Consider the following 16,558-nt stretch of genomic DNA (forward strand, 5'->3'; position numbering starts at 1 on the left):
AAATAAGATTGCAAAAGTACACCAGGCAGCCTCTGTGGAGGGTTGATGAACGTGATGAGATGAGATATCTTTATTAGTCACATGTATATCGAAGCACACAGTGAAGTGCAACTTTTGCGTAGAGTGTTCTGAGGGCAGCCCGCAAGTGTCGCCATGCTTCTGGCAGCAACATAGCATGCCCACAACTTTCTAACCTTGTATGTCTTCCTAACCCATACATCTTTGGCATGTGGGCGGAAACCGAAGCACCCAGAGGAAACCCAAGCAGACACAGGGAGAACGTGCAGACACAGGGAGAACGTGCAAACACCTTACAGACAGTGGCTGGGATTGAACCAGGGTCGCTGGCCCTGTAATAGCTTTACGCTAACCGCTACACTACCATGCCTGCCCTGTTTGAATGTTTTCAGGTTAATGATCTTTCATCAGTAAAATGTTTCTCTCTCCACAGATTTTGCCTAATCTGCTGAGTATTTCCAGTATTTTATGTTTTTATTTTAGATTTCCAGCATCTGCAGTTTTGTTTTAATTTTTGATTGTGATATCTCCATCCTGTCTCACAACAACAAATAGTCACAGATCTGAACCATTGACTATTTCTCTTTCCACAGATACTGCCTGACTTGCTAACTTTCTCCAGCATTTTCTCTTTTTATTTCAGATATCCAGCTCGTGCAGTTTTTCTTTGACTTTCAAGCAAATAGATCTCCTCATTGTAATGTAATTTCAATTACTTGAAATCAAAATTTAAGTGATGTCAACATCTAAGCACTTCTTGCCTTGTAAAACAGCAAGAGTCATTACTGCTGGAAAAATTAAAAGCACTGAGGAGCACAGAGTGCTCCCCAGCACTGCTCCAGATGTCATATAGTTACGCTTAATTGTCAATTCCTGGAATGTGATACAGCTTCCACTAAAATGACAGAGAGAATCTTTTTTTTGTTAAGTCTGTTTATACTTGAGTGTATCTCATTAGTGACAGGTTCAGCAATGAGGAACAATTAAATCCCTTCCCGTCATTATCTTAATTACACCATGGAGCTAAACTGCTAATGAGACAGAAAACGTGAGATACAGGCTTCAAGCCCTGTCAGGCACTGATGGTGGTGTTATGCTATTAATATTATCTTTGATATTTGGCTTGTCATGCTCACCTTTCTTTTGTTGTATTGTTTTCTTTGCTTCTTCATTCTCACTCATGCAGGAGAATGAAATCGGGAATTTTCTTGATGGAGTCTGATGGTATGACAGTGATGCACTGGAGGCACAATTATTAACCCTCCAGCTCTTTCAAAACACCTGCAGTTGGCCTTCCTTGCAAATGTCAAAATCATTAACATGTTTATAGATTCTAACATTAATACTGAAATTCATATTAACAATTAAGTGGCAGGGGAAAAAACTATTGCTAGAGTAGATGGTAATTCTGCATTTTGAAAATGGTAATTGTGATATCTTCAACTCTTAATGCCTGAAATATTGACGTTAGAACATGATGGAGATCTGTACAAGGGTGCTTCATTCTGTGAAAAGATCCAATCTACAACCTCCTTTGATGGGTGTATTAACAAATCCGGTGTGGAATACAGATGTACTGTGAATGGAAATGGATCTTGGCTTCTGTATCATCACCTAGCTCATTTCCATGGTCTGGAAGGACCATGCACAGGAGGCCAGAGTTTGTGGACAGTTAGGGGTGGCACCACAGGCTCTAGAGGTAGTCTTCATACTCCTGGACCTGTGAATGGACTGCCTCAGCCAGCTCACTGCACATTAAAGCCTGTGAAAAATGCATGTGTGTTTATATTTAGCATGACTGGGTCTTTCTCTAAAGCCATCCATGATTAAAACACATCATAGTGCTTAGAAAGGAACAGCTTGGTTTATACACTGAAGGAGACTTAGCTTATAAAACCTAAGCCAACACTTTCAGTACAGTACTGAGGAAGCGCTGTAATGTCCAAAGTACAGTCTTTCAGAAGAGATGGTAAATCAAGGCTGTTTGTCCTCCCAAATGGACATAATGTATCTCATGGCACTGTTTTGGATACAGGTGGAGATCTCCTCAAAGTATTCAATAACATTTATTCCTCAAGCAACCTCATGGTCACATTGCTGCTTGTGGGATCTGATTATATACATTTTAGATGATGCATTTCTACCATCGCATCAGTAACCACACATTAAATTACTTGCGACTTTTTGTGTCATTAATTGCACCAGTTAAATGCAGGTCTTTACTTTTCGTAACAAATTATGGAAAAGTCATCTGTGCAGTACTTTATCACTTTGACAGCACCGCTTGCATTTTTATAATGCCTTCTCAAAAGGCTCCACATCCGAGGAAATTAACTGAGGTGAAATGTAGTAACTGTTAGCCCCAAGGTAAATGTTTGCATGGAGCCAAATTTCAGAAACCAAAAATTAAATGAATGACCACTTAATCAGTTTTGGGTGGTGTTGTTCAAGGGAGAAAGCTAGGAAAATTCTCTTAAACACAGCAAGCATTTCTTATAATTAAGTTTTAAGATGTAACTGATTTAAGAAAAAATATAATGCTGCTCTGCATTTCATCAGGAACGTTATCTGAGTTAGGCAGAATTGATCGGCTGTCACATGTGAAATTGTCGGCAGGCAATGTTGGCTCTTTGGGTGAGGCAGAAATGAAAAACAGCTGCTACATTTCAGGGCACACAGAGGCTAATCTCCCTGCACTAATACAAGTCGGAATGCTGGTCACACAGCAGCTGCCTCTCACTCAAGTCATTGTGTGATACACTGCAGAACCACACTTCTTCAAAGTTTTTCCCTCTTGATGAGGTGAAGCCTCTGTGTAGCATGCATTAAACAGGGAACAGTTGATTTCTCTTGCTCAAATCTACTGTGTCCTAAATTACATCTATCCATTGATCGCCTTTGTGTTCACTGACCTTCTATGGCTAAGCAACACCTCAATTTTAGAATTCTCACACTTGTTTTCCCAATCGATCCATTACTTTCTCTGTAATCTCTTTCCTTGCTATAACTTTCTGTAATATTTGTGCTGGACTCCAGGACCTGAATTCCCTTTCTAGACCCCTCTTCCTCTTGCTCCTCTTTTAAGATGATTCTTAAAACCGCCCTCTTTAACCTCTGTGCCCTAATATCTCCAATTGTACTCTGGTGTCAAGCTTAATGACTCTCCTTGGAAGGCCTGTTGATGTTTTTTTTGTTTATGGTGTTATATAAATGTTATTGTAGTGTTTTACACCTATCCAGACCATGGAAATGAGCTAGGTGATGATACAGAAGCCAATAATATGAAAAAGTAGTAGGGGGAGGGATGCACAGGAGGCCAGAGTTTGTGGAATGGAGAATATTCAGTCCTTGGGAATCTTACAGTAGAATCTGAGCCACCAACCTCAGAATCTCAAGGTACAAAAGTTAGCACCATGTTGGGAAGGTTTATATTTGAATCAGATTAGATGAAGGGGTAGATATGATGAAATTACATACTAATAGAATATACCTCCAAGGAAGTGTATGGGGCTGCTGGACACGATGAAAGTTGGGAGGGAATGCCGTCATTAAAGGAAATAAGTGCAAGGAAGAAAAATCATTCTTTATCCTTTCCAGCTTTTCAATAAAATGTTTCCAAATTTTAACAAATAAGAAAACTAAAAGCCGAAATACATATAATCCATAAATAGATATAATCCATGTGCCAAGATTACATTTTTCATTTTATTAATGTGTTAATGTTATGTCCACCCCTTGCACCTAGTCTAATTTAAATGTGATCTTTCCCTACATGGTGCAACTTTTGTCTCATAGAGATTTAAGCTTGGTGGCGAGCATTCTACTGAAGGAGGCTTAAGGTTTGAGGAGGCAGTTATGTTTTATTGATACAGTTATTGATTTCCTTGCAAGGTGCTTCCAGTGTCACATCTCTCGTGTGTTCATTGCTTGTTTACAGACACTGGTATGAAGATTATTGGATTGATGTAACAACTTTGTCATTACTATCAAAAGTCACTGTCCCTTGTTTCTCAATTACTGGGGATGGGCACACTTGGGTTTCTCGTGTATATGATAGCAGATTGTAATGTTTTGATTAGTCCTGAGCCTTTGGAAAGTCATGCCAATGGTTGTAATGTTCATCTTGAGAACCTTCTCTTGATATGTAGATGTTTAGAAATCTACTGGAAAACACTCGCCATGGATCTTCTGCATCCTCTGGCAAATTTTCTTTGGTTCTGAAGGTTCACCTACCAGTAGCAACTCATTAGATACAGAATCTGAACTCATTCATGCCTCCAATAAAAAGATGGTTGGTTCCCCATCTCCCATCTTCTGTGATTTTGCATTTCACTCTGTGACAAATGGTCTGTTTTTGTAGCTTTATCCACCCAAGAGATTTTTATTTGCCCATGTTGCAAGATAAATTATATATTAAGTCGTCAAGTGGAGTTTATTGTCATATGCATGAGTATGGTGATGTACAGGTACAATGGAAAACCTACTTGCAGCAGCATCACAGGCATGTAGGTCCAGGCAAGACACAGAACTTAAATTATACTAGACAGTGGAAAAAAGTGTGCAAATCAAGACATTAGTGCAAGTCTGTAGTGTCCGTTGCTAACATAGGATCACAAAACTCATTCATAGCCATAACGTGCTATGAAACAACCTGAGCATGTGCCGTGCCTTCCTTTATATGCTCTGTGGATAGAACTCTATTTATAGTAACTGTCCAGTGACCCCTAATGGAAGGCATTTATTTGTGAACCTCGTATGAGATTGTGATTTGTATCAGCAGTGATGCCTTATGATTGATTGGCCAGCCAGTGCTTAACATAATAAACAAAGTACTGGAAAATACTGATGCCATTGAACTATGCCTCAATAAAAGGCAGAGGAAATAAGTTGGGGGGGGGGGAACTAAAGAACAGGCAAGAAGAATGGTATATTTATAGGGTGAAGTAAGAAGGAGCCTTATGGAGTATCATCTTCGTTTTAGGTGGGTCCATTGGGATGGAGGATCACTTGCTTCCATTCTTGGTTTGCGGATTCTGAGGTGGACTGATGAAACCATTGAGGGAACTATAAACTCTCCTAAGGATGGATCACAAGATAACTGATTGTGTGGGGTAGATAGATGGCTAGTTTTTGAGATGGTGCTCTCCTTTCCTATTCTGTGTGCTCCCAATGCAAGGTTCTCAATATCTTGGCAAATGCTTCTCTAATGGGCCAGGGATTCCCAGGAGTCGATGGGGCTGTTGCATTTTTTTCAAGGCTTTGAGCACACCCTTGAATCTTTTCCTCTGTCTCCCTGGTAATATCTTCCAATGATGGAACTAGAATAGAGTTTCAGGAGTTTGATACCAGGCATGTGGACAACATGGCTTATCTAATGGAGCTGATTGAGTGTAACAAGGGCCTCAATAATGGTGTTGGAAAGGATGCTGACAATAGTTTATTCATCTTCTCAGTGAATTGGAGGATTTTATGGAGACAGTATTGGTGGTATCTCCTGGATGCCTTGATGTGTCTGCTGCAGGTAGTCCTAGATCACAGCTACAAACATAGGCCTCTGTGCTGTATGTTCTATGTACAATAAAATTCCTACGGTCCTGTACACGGGTTGGATCTTTGGTAGTACCAGACTAGCCCATTTTCTAGCCCAGCAGATTTTGCAGACTATTAAATGTTATTCCTATTAACACCCCAGCACATTTTAATTCATTTTGTTAGCTGTTATACAATATTGTAATAAACTTGCCAGTGAACCTGGGTAGGTTTACAAGGGAACATGGTTAATGAGACCCTGGTCAGTTTAAAGTGAGCACGGGCTCCAATGGGTTGGGGGCACGGGAACCAGTGCCCCATTGAGGGGGAGGGAGCGTGGTGAGCTCATGCCCCGGTGAGGGGAGCACAGGAACCGGGGCCCAGAAAGTCAATGCAGCTAACATCACCTGGTGAGCCCAATACCAAACCCTTCGGATTTCCAAATGGTCGGGTAGTGGTAATACTTTGCAAAGCAGGCAAGAATCAGATTGGAGTCTTGAGTATCTGAATCGTGCGATCAAGAATGTTGATAAAGCAAAAAAAATGCAGAGGTGCAAAATATGAATGAGGGTGTTGTGGGAACTTGTTTTTTCGAATTCCATCTCTGTATATGGCTGGTTTCCTCTTGGGCATCACAAGAAAAAGGAGTAGGAGGAGTCTACTCGGCCCTCAAACCTGCCCTGCCATTCAATCTATGACTCAACGCCTCCTCTGTATCATTTCCCCATAACCCTCCTTGCCATCCTCTGGATATAAGATAGTGATCATGTAATAAAATATATTGTCTTTGTGATGTTTTTCTTTTCCAGTGGACGGCTGTATTCACATGGCAGCAGGGCCCCTATTGAGCAAGGAATGCAGTACGCTCGGCGGGTGCAGTCCAGGAGATGCTAAAATTACCAGTGGCTACTGCCTGCCTGCCAAGTGTGAGTAAAGATAACATTACCTTTTCCTACTTACACCAAACAAGCTGTTTCCTTCCATGTTAAGGGAATTCCTTTCTGTCAGCACTTGTGTTATGTTTAATTAAGTAATGTCCTGAAGAAGAGGTCACTCTGGCATATGCAGGAGCTTCACTATGATTGGCACATCCAATTTACTTCTCCCATTGAACGTGCATTTTCTACTCTAAATTTACTCCAATAATGTTCAACATTGAAAGAATATTTTTAAAAAGTACACCACGAGTGATAAAATATTCAACTGTGGCTTAACTATTTTATATTTGAATGTACTGATAAGACATCACCAGATAAAGGTACAAGGGAATAGATCCTTAGGTCATTTGGTAGTTCCCTGCCTATATTTGTTTAAGAAACTTGTTCCTGTTTTGAGGCTTATAATTGGGATTTAATTCCTGCAAACAGCTTTTGGCATGGAAATGCACAGCTTGACATTAACTTACAAAATCAGTAATGAGCTCGTGTGAAAACTTCTGGTCTTCTATTTTGTCAGAAGTGTTACACCTATTTACAACAATAAAGATAAGTGCTGTGAAATCACACTTTGCCATATGAACATGTTTATGCATATTGCACAAGGAAATTTTAACATTGAGATTTTTGTTCCTCTGTTTCTGACATAGTCAGATTATTTGGGGGCACTTTTCCTGGGAGAAAAATCAATACAAAGCTAGTATGCTTTCAGTTAAGCTAAAATTAAGGAAGCTTTCTTGGGAAATACATTAGTATTCCCAAGAAATCATAACACTACAGTACTAAAAGGTCAGTGGAGCTAAGGTGAAACCACATGGCTTGGTTATTTTGGTATTGGTTTATTATTGTCACTTGTACCGAGGTACAGTGAAAACTTGTCTTGCATACTGATCGTACACGTCAATTCATTACACAGTGCAGTTACATTGAGTTAGTACAGAGTGCGTTGACGTAGTACAGGTAAAAACAGTAACAGTACAGAGTAAAGTGTCACAGCTACAGAGAAAGTGGTGCAATAAGGTGCAAGGTCACAACATGGTAGATCATGAGGTCAGAGTCCATCCTATAAGGGAACCGTTCAATAGTCTTATCACAGTGGGATAGAAGCTGTCCTTAAGCCTGGTGGTTATGTGCCCTCAGGCTCCTATATCTTCTACCTGATGGAAGAGGAGAGAAGAGAGAATGACCCTGGTGGGTGGGATCTTGATTATTCTGGCTCCAAGGAGGGGAGGCTGGTTTCTGTGATGCGCTAGGCTGTGTCCACAACTCTCTGCAGTTTCTTGTTTTCCTGGGCAGAGCAGTTGCCATACCAAGCCGTGATGCATCCAGATAGGATGCTTTCTGTGGTGCATTGATAAAGTTGGTGAGTGTCAAAGGGGACATGCTGAATTTCTTTAGCCTCCTGAGGAAGTAGAGGCACTGGTGAGCTTTCTTGGCTGTGGCATCTATGTGATTTGACCAGGGCAGGCTATTGTGATGTTCACTTTCAGGAACTTGAAGTTCCTCAACCCTCTCGACTTCAGTACCATTGATGTAGACAGTGCATGTACACCACCCCCTTTCCTGAAGTCAATGACCAGCTCTTTTGTTGACATTGAGGGAAAGGTTGTTGTCATGACACCATGCCACTAAGCTCTCTATCTCCTTCCTGTACTCCAACTCATTGCTGTTTGAGATACAGCATACAACGGTGGTATCATCTGCAAGCTTGTAGATGAAGTTAGAGCAGAATCTGGCCATACAGTTATGAGTATATAGGGAGTAGAGTAGAGGGCTGAGGACGCAGCCTTGTGGGGCGCCAGTGTTGAGAATAATCGTGCTGGAGGTATTGCTGCCTACCTTCGCTGATTGTGGTCTGTTTGGTCAGAAAGTCAAGGATCCAGTTACAGAGGGAGGTGTTGAGTCCTAGGTCTCGGAGTTTGGTGATGAGTTTGCTTGGGATTATTGTATTGAAGGCAGAGCTGTAGTCAATAAACAATAGTTGGAATCTAATACCAAATCATATGCAAATATAAACAGATTATGGGAAGGAACTGAAATGTATTTGGGTGTCCATTGAAAGGCAAGAAATTTGTTGGAGGCAACTGAGTGAAGCTGGGAATTGCCACTGTGCCTAGGGTTCAGCCTACTAGAATAACCCAACATGTATATTTCCAACTGCACAAGCGAAGGTTTTGCCACCTTTAATACACTGTCATTGGGTCGAGTCAATGGCATTGGTAACAGGAGGACTTTGCTTCTTAAACTGGTAAGTTCCACAAACAACTTGGGCAAACTAGGAAGATCGCCGAACCATTCTGTATGTGCAGTATTTTTGAGTAGAATTCATCAAACAGAGGGACTTGTAAAATCACTCAGTACTTTGGAAGAATCAACAAAAAAACAAAACAATGTTGAATGTCTTGGGTATAATCTTCAGTACAATGTAAAATATCTCCAGAAGATCAGTATGTGAATGCTAGCCATGCAGAATTGCATCAGGTTTAGGGTGTACAGTGAAATACTACTGTACAGCTTGTGCTGTTCAAGCCATGCCTATAGTTTTCCACCTAATTGTGAATTCCTATGAGACATTTCTCCAAATTTGCAAATTACTAAATCCTTGCAAAAAGTACTGTTTTCCATTCAGCACCTTTTTGAATAATCGCAAGATTAAGAAAAGATTATATGCAGATATTGTATTAATAGTTGGATTCTTTAGGATATGGTGAAATATCCAGTAACAGTAATTGGAGGAGATACAAAAAATGCTTGATGGGTATGTAATAATGATATCATGGTCTTTTATTTTACTCCCAGTGTATCTGCAGTATTATTTTTCACTATTCTTCTCTGGAACAGGTATTGTTGAATGATATGCTGCTTTGTCAAAACAGACTGATTTTACTCTCTAATGTGAATTGCTGTGCAGCTAATGTGCTTCTTTAAGGACACAAAGTCCAGGTGTTGTAAATACATCCTAGTTTAGGTTGCTTAAGTCCATCACTTTTCCTTGTTTGCCTCACAGTCCTCATTCTCAGTCCAATTTATATCCTAATTTCATGTTGAGGCTGTTCCAAAAAAAACTCTCATGTCATTTATAATTGTGTTTTGAAACTCTAGCTTAGCCTTTAGCCCTTCATTTGCCACAGTGTTTCTGTTGCTATTGAGCTGCCCAAACGCGTTAGTGTGTCTCAAATTTTCAGCCCCTCAATATGGCTTTATCTGTGGTCAACATTTCCAAGTCTCCTTCAACTCGAAAAGAACATCTTTTAGCATATTTGGTGAAGATTTGATTTAACCATCAAATCTACCAGGACCTCATGAACCACTTTTGGCTCTGGGACCTCTTTCTGCTAAAAATACTCATGACTCATTCTGGAAACTAAAGTTAACTCCTTTTCTTTTTCAATCTTTTTATTAGTTTTCAAATTAATACAGATTGATATATAGCATCAGTATCTATACATGTAATACAAAGAGATCAGGATAACAATCATAGCATAGATAATCATAAAGAACAACAAAATATAAAACAAAATCTGTAGATCCAACAATCTCTTAGTAAATGAATATAATATAAAGAAAGGAAAGAAAAAGATTTGTTATATAATTTAAAAAAAAACTCAAATCAATAAGAAAAATTGTAAACAATATAAACAAAACAAAAAAAAAAATTTTAAAAAAAGCAAACAACAAAAAAAAAGAAAAAAAAACTGGGCTAAAATTTCTCAGTAGAAACAGAGCAATATTATGTCGTCAAGTCCGTTCCTCCAAGTTGGAGAGTTATTGAAAGGGGATCTACATCATGTGAAAATATTGAATAAATGGACTCCAAATATCTTCAAATTTAAGTGAAGGACCGACAGTACCACTCCTAATTTTTTCCAAGTTTAAACACGATATAGTTTGAGAGAACCATTGAAAAGTAGTCGGGGGTATTGGATCCTTCCATTTAAGCAAATGGATTGTTTGGCCATTAATGTAACAAAGGCAATCATACGGTTAGCGGAAGCAGATAAATGGCCAGACTCTATCCTTGGTAATCCAAAAATTGCAGTGATAGGGTGAGGTTGTAAATCAATCTTCAATACGTTTGAAATAATGTTAAAAATGTCTTTCTAATATTTTTCCAGAAGAGGACAGGACCAAAACATATGTGTCAAAGAAGCCACATTCGATTTATACCTATTACATATAGGATTTATATCGTTATAAAAAAGAGCTAACTTATCTTTGGACATATGGGTCCTGCGGACTACCTTAAACTGTATCAACGAGTGTCTGACACACATTGAAGACGTGTTAACTAAACGAAGAATTTTCTTCCAAGTCTCTATAGGTATGGATGTCTGGAGTTCACTTTCCCATTCATTCTTAATTTTGTCTAATGATTCTAGATGTATTTTCATAATTAATCGTAAATTATTGCTATCAAGCCCATCTGATAAGGATTAAGAACCTAAAATTTTTTCTGTAGTTTCAATTTTGTAAGCTGTCGGAAAAGAGGGTATAGTAGTTTTTTAAAAAATTTCTAATCTGCAAATATCGAAAAAAGTGTGATTTAGGCAAATTATATTTATTAGACAATTGTTCAAAAGATGAAAAAACAGTTATCAATGAATAGATCACGAAAACGTACTATTCCCTTCCTTTCCATATGGAAAAAGCTGATAAAGTTAACTCCTGTTGGTTTCTTTCTTCTTTTGCTTGTCCATGCAAGATATTCATGGACTAATTTGTCAGTGAGATTGAGACTATCTGTTTGACTTCCTCTTCGGTTTAATCATTGTGAACTTTGTATTCATTGAATTCTAGCCTCTTGGATATCCTGAAATAATTTTATCATGTGCTATATTGACATTCTGTCTGGAATTATATGTGTAAGGGGTGTTGCAATGTATACTTTGAATCTTGAGGGGCTGGTGTTGATTGACTGAAAACTGTTCTAATTTAATTTTTATTGAGAAGAATCCTGTGGGTATAAAAAAAGATGATGTGGGTACATGCAGAATGCTTAATGTGAGAAGGTTTTTTTTAAATGGACTACAATGTTAAACTTGTAGCTCAATCTTAGATGGAATATTTAACATTTTTAGGGACCAAAAATATTCAAAAGCCAAATTCCTAACTACAATGATTTTAAATAAGATACTGGATTGACAATCATAACGAACAGTACATTCGTGCCCATGTCTTCAACCATTTGGACAACAACTCCACAAGTCTCTGACTTAAACATATTGGGTCTTTACATGCTACGTTAAAAACTACTTCAGAGTTTTTACACCCCACTCTTATATCTCCACTGCTTTTGATTTCTATGTTGTGAAGTATCTTGATACATTTTCCTGAATAAAAGATAAATACAAGAGGTCATTGTTGGAAAATGCTTGTAAATTTTACTCTGCAGATTAGAAGTGTCTAGTATTTTCCACTTTTTTTTGTTTATTTTGATGTAAGCTAATTATTGGATACAGATATTCTTACTTCAGTGTCGGTGAGTTTTTTTTCTGATGCTTTGTACATTGTAAATGACTTTCTCTTTTAACACTTTTTGAAGTGTGACAGACAACATACATCAAGTGTGCCAATTTTTGCAATGTACATCCCTGGTACATTGGAAGAACTGTAAAATATTGTTCATTTTCTCTGTGGTTTCAATGCCAAGAACATCTTTGAACCTCATTATCACCAGGGAAGTGCATTTATTTAAGTGTTCTGTGCTCATGCATGTCCTTGTAATCTTTCCACTGGTAAATCTGATATGACTGGTAAATCTTAAGCATGCTGAAAGGTATTTTGTCATCCAAGAGATCTGCAGTATATGAGGTGGTTGGCTAACTTAAGCATCTAAGGTGCCAGCAAAGAAATATTGGCTTCAGCACACAGAGCGTCTTGTCGTCATGTCCAGTGTCAATTCTTCAGGCTCCTTTAAAAGGCTATTTCTGACCTACACAGATCAGGAAACTTACCAAAATGTTGTTGATCTATGTAAAAAAGCAGTCATTTCTTATTGGATGATTTTCAAGTTGCATCTATATTTGCACATGCGGTTTTATTGCACACTTAAGTGTTGTTCTGATTAGCTAATAATGTGTAGTTTCTTCCTTCCTTCATATCCAGTCATCTCATTATCTGATATCCATGGTTGTACATGCTTCATTAGAGTTTGAATCCTTTCTCGGTAGCAGGTTGAAGGTTTGTGAATAATGTCTCAGTGTCATCTTCCAGTTATGTATTATTTGACTGTTTTGTCTGGAACACATGTACAGTATATGAGGAGTACTACATTGTATACTTTGAATCTTTCATACCTGAGGAAGCTGTGTGTTTGCGTGGAGTTGTTCTCATTTAATTATTATTGAGAAGAGTCCTATGGGTGTGAGGTGTAAAAAAATGTTGATATGGAATACATACGAAATGTACAAAATAATTGGTTTTTTGAATGGATGAGCAGTTTTAAATTGGCAGACCACAATTCTTGATACCGTTGAGGAAAGATATCTGTTCAAGTGTTATTCTTGTGACCAGTAATTTTTTTTTTAAATGAGAGCACTAAACTAGCATTGGAAGAGTAGCACCATACTAACAGAATTAACAAGGGCATCATTATAACCATTCTGTCTTTACTTTCAAAAATTTCTGATGTAAGTTACTCTTTAGATTATTAGCTGTGGAAATGCCAGTTGGTTTTGAAGAATTATCTCTGACATCAATTTCTATTACAATTTGGTGTGTCACTGGAATACTATTTGGGCCCATAGTTGTTCACATTACTTAATAATTGGTCAATAATACCTCAATCAAATTGAGAGCATTCTTACCTCAGTCATGAACGTGTAGGTTCAAAGCTTCAGCACAGGATATAATCTAGATTGAAACCTTGGGCTCATACTAAAGGGAGTGGGACTGTTCTTCCAAAGAGACTCAAAATTAAGTTTTTTGGTTCAGGTAGATGATAAAATTTCATAATGATATACTAGACAAAGAATAGTCAGTACTCTGCAGTATTATGGGCAACACTAAAAGGAAGTTTTAATTAATCATATATTTAATTGTTGTTTGCAATACTTCCTTCCTCTAAAGGAACCCATCAGGCAGCCCTCAGATTGTAGCTCACTAATTCTTTCCCAGACTATTATAGATTTCAGTGGGAAACTTCTGAGTGTAGTGGAGGCATTTTTTCCAATACCTGAAGTAACTCCCAAGAGATCTTGAGCGTGTCTCCTGAAGCAGCCACCTCTGCCTGGTACAGATTGCACAGATTATGAAGTTATCTTAACTCTGTCATTTGCATTAATCTGTCACTGAGAGAACAGATTCTCTTCAAACGCTCTTGGAACTCCATGTGAGTTGATGCCAAGATGCATCTGAAAGACTTGTGCGCTTTGGACCCATTTGCAAAAAAGTCCCCATCAGGGTGCACTTACGCAGTTGCATCCTCTATCAAGTTCATAAAATTTTGGACCTAACATCTGTGGACGAGGAAATGGTAAAAAAGCAAACTGGAGATTGATCTTTAGAGAAAACAACAACCATTACAGTGAAAAGGGAAGAAACTTGTGTCATTTAAAAAGTGGGAGTGACAACAGATTCATTCTGATTGAAACAAGATGGCTTTCTCGCCTACATCTGAATATAAGTCCTTTGCATGACTCAGTAATAGTCTCAAACGTTGGATTTGAAGAGGGGCAAGAATAAACACAGAAATGAAAATGATCTACCTTTCAGTAAACTGTGTTCAGGAAAGGAGAAGATGCTGAAAGGTACCAAGATAATGAGGACAGGGAAGGAGTGTAGCACAGTGGTGTCACTGATAAGCTCCCAAGTTACACTTTTAACTTGACTAGAACAGAACACTTGCTGAGCAGAATTTTTCTATCTTGATCTGGAGATCAAGCACCCTTTTCATAAAATCTTTACCACAGTAGGCCAGAGACTTTAGATTTTTCAGAAAATTTTAGCATCCAGCTATAGAAGGGTCAGGAACTCTCGCAACTATTCCATGGCATATTGCTTCTGTTGGTTTTAAGACAGGGTTACAAGCATGTATGATTGTTACTCAACTTGGCTGGTGTTTGGTTTTTACAGTAAGAGTTTCTATTAATTATTATAAAATCAAGCAGCTTAATTATTAATCGTTTAAACTCGGGCACATTGGCGAAGTTCTTTCTATGGAGGATCACTTTGATATGAGACTTCTTTGAGGTTTTAAACAAATTTCTAGTGTTAGTGCAGGAAACTTGGTTGGAGACTAGATCTGAATATAAAACATAGGTTAAAAGCTCACCTATAACTCGTAATAATATGTCTGGCCCATGAAATACATGGTAATTGGCAGAATATCAAACTGGAGACTGCACAAATTATGCTTAATGTAAGAATGAAATCAAAATACTGCAGATGCTGAAAATCTAAAATAATATGCAGAAAATACTGGAAAGATTCAGCAAACAGGCAGGTTGAAGATCCTTCATCAGACCCGTTAAATGTTAAAACGATGGCAGGTTCAATCTGCCATCATTTTCATTATTTGTTTATTTATACTCAGGATGACAGGCTTGGGGGCAAGAGTGACATTTAGTTGACAATCCTTGATTGCCTTTGAGAAAATGGTATTAAGTTGTTTTCGTAAACTGCTGCAGTCCATCTGGTGAAAGTATGTTCCAGTACAGTTGGGTAAGGAGTTCCAGGATTCAGTCCCAGAGATGAAGGAATGATAATATATGCTCTGTCAGGAGAGACTGTTACTTGGAGGGAATTTGCAGGTTATATCCACCTGGTACATTTGTCCTTCTAAGTGGTGGAGATCTCACTTTTGGAAGATGATGTTAGAGACGCCATGACAAGTTGCTGCAGTGCACTTTTTAGCTACATTCCTCTGGGTAGTGGAGAGAAATGACGGCTTAAGGTAAAGGATGGTTTGCTGATTCTAATTTGGAAACTAACGTTGTCAGTATCAATATTGCCCACAATTCAATTTTCGTGTGAGTGAATATTGGTGTCCATTGCCAGAAATTCGCACCACAACACAAAACTATTAATTTTGTGGGATGATATTGTTTCTATCAGATTGTCCTCGTTCATTTTGGTATGTCAACTCTTTGCTCTAAGTGCAGCATTGGTCATGAACCTTTAGAGGTCCTTGCACTGCTTTATTTAGATATTTTTCTTTCCCACCATAACTCTGAGATCAGTTCCCTTCCCTGAGGTGCATATGTATCTTAGCACGTGACCTGCCCATATCTAGAGCTCCGAACTTTGCTCTCATAGAGTTGTACAGCACAGAATGGGCCCCATGATGGCAATGTCAACTTATTTACCTATAGAACATAAAATGTTCGGCCAGGAGCAGGCCCTTTGGTCTACCAATGTCTGTGCTGACCATGATGCCAATCTAGCTACTCCCACCTGCATGCACATGGTCCATATCCCTCTATTCCTTGTCTGTTCATGTTTCTGTCTAAATACCTCTTAAACATTGCTATGGTATCTGCTTCCACCACCTCCACAGGCAGCCAATCCAGAAAACTACCGTCCTTGTGAAGTGAGCTGATGGAATTTTCCTAATGAGTATTCATTGACAATACTGTTAGTTGATAAATTGATGATGGATGTGACTCATGCAGTGCCTCTGTTCAACACACACAATTAATTTACTCAGTACGCAGACTATTTAAAGGACAAAAGAAAACAAAATACAGCAATTTCCCCAGTGAAAAGCTGGATAATTTTTCAGGTAAATGCAGTGAGTGGAGGATTATTACATAAATTACATACATGCAAGTATTCATGATTATTTTTGCAGTGACAGCAAGCTTAGTTGGCAAGAGAATTACCCAATTTCTTATGATCCCAATCATTTCCACCTTGACTGGCTATAGCATTGTCACCAAAACGAGCCTTTCAGTACTAGGACAAGGAAGGGATTGATCAAAGTACATCTCCACCATTACAACATAAATACTACCAGATTCAAAGCGTTCAAATCATTAATGCTTGGGGGAGGGATATTATTTTGAAGAAACGCAGAACACAGCTCTCCCTTGAATTCTCAGGGCCAATATTTATCCTTCAATCAAAATCACAAAACA

At 38.5% G+C, this 16,558-nt stretch overlaps 1 protein-coding gene across 3 annotated transcripts in view; it reads left to right on the plus strand.

Annotated features, from left to right (window-relative positions):
- The window catches only part of LOC127586941 (ADP-ribose glycohydrolase MACROD1-like), a 734,082-nt gene that overhangs the window by 383,738 nt on the left and 333,786 nt on the right, over positions 1 to 16,558 (plus strand). For 2 of the 3 annotated variants that reach the window (XM_052044972.1, XM_052044973.1), the window contains one exon: positions 6,357 to 6,473. The exons of the other annotated variant lie outside the window; for it this stretch is intronic. In XM_052044972.1, the coding sequence (XP_051900932.1) occupies positions 6,357 to 6,473 (117 nt within the window). The remainder of the gene's footprint in view (positions 1 to 6,356; positions 6,474 to 16,558) is intronic. 3 annotated transcript variants of the gene reach the window in all.

This window comes from Pristis pectinata, chromosome 38 (genome assembly GCF_009764475.1).
Source record: "Pristis pectinata isolate sPriPec2 chromosome 38, sPriPec2.1.pri, whole genome shotgun sequence".
NCBI classification, from domain to species: Eukaryota; Metazoa; Chordata; class Chondrichthyes; order Rhinopristiformes; family Pristidae; genus Pristis; species Pristis pectinata.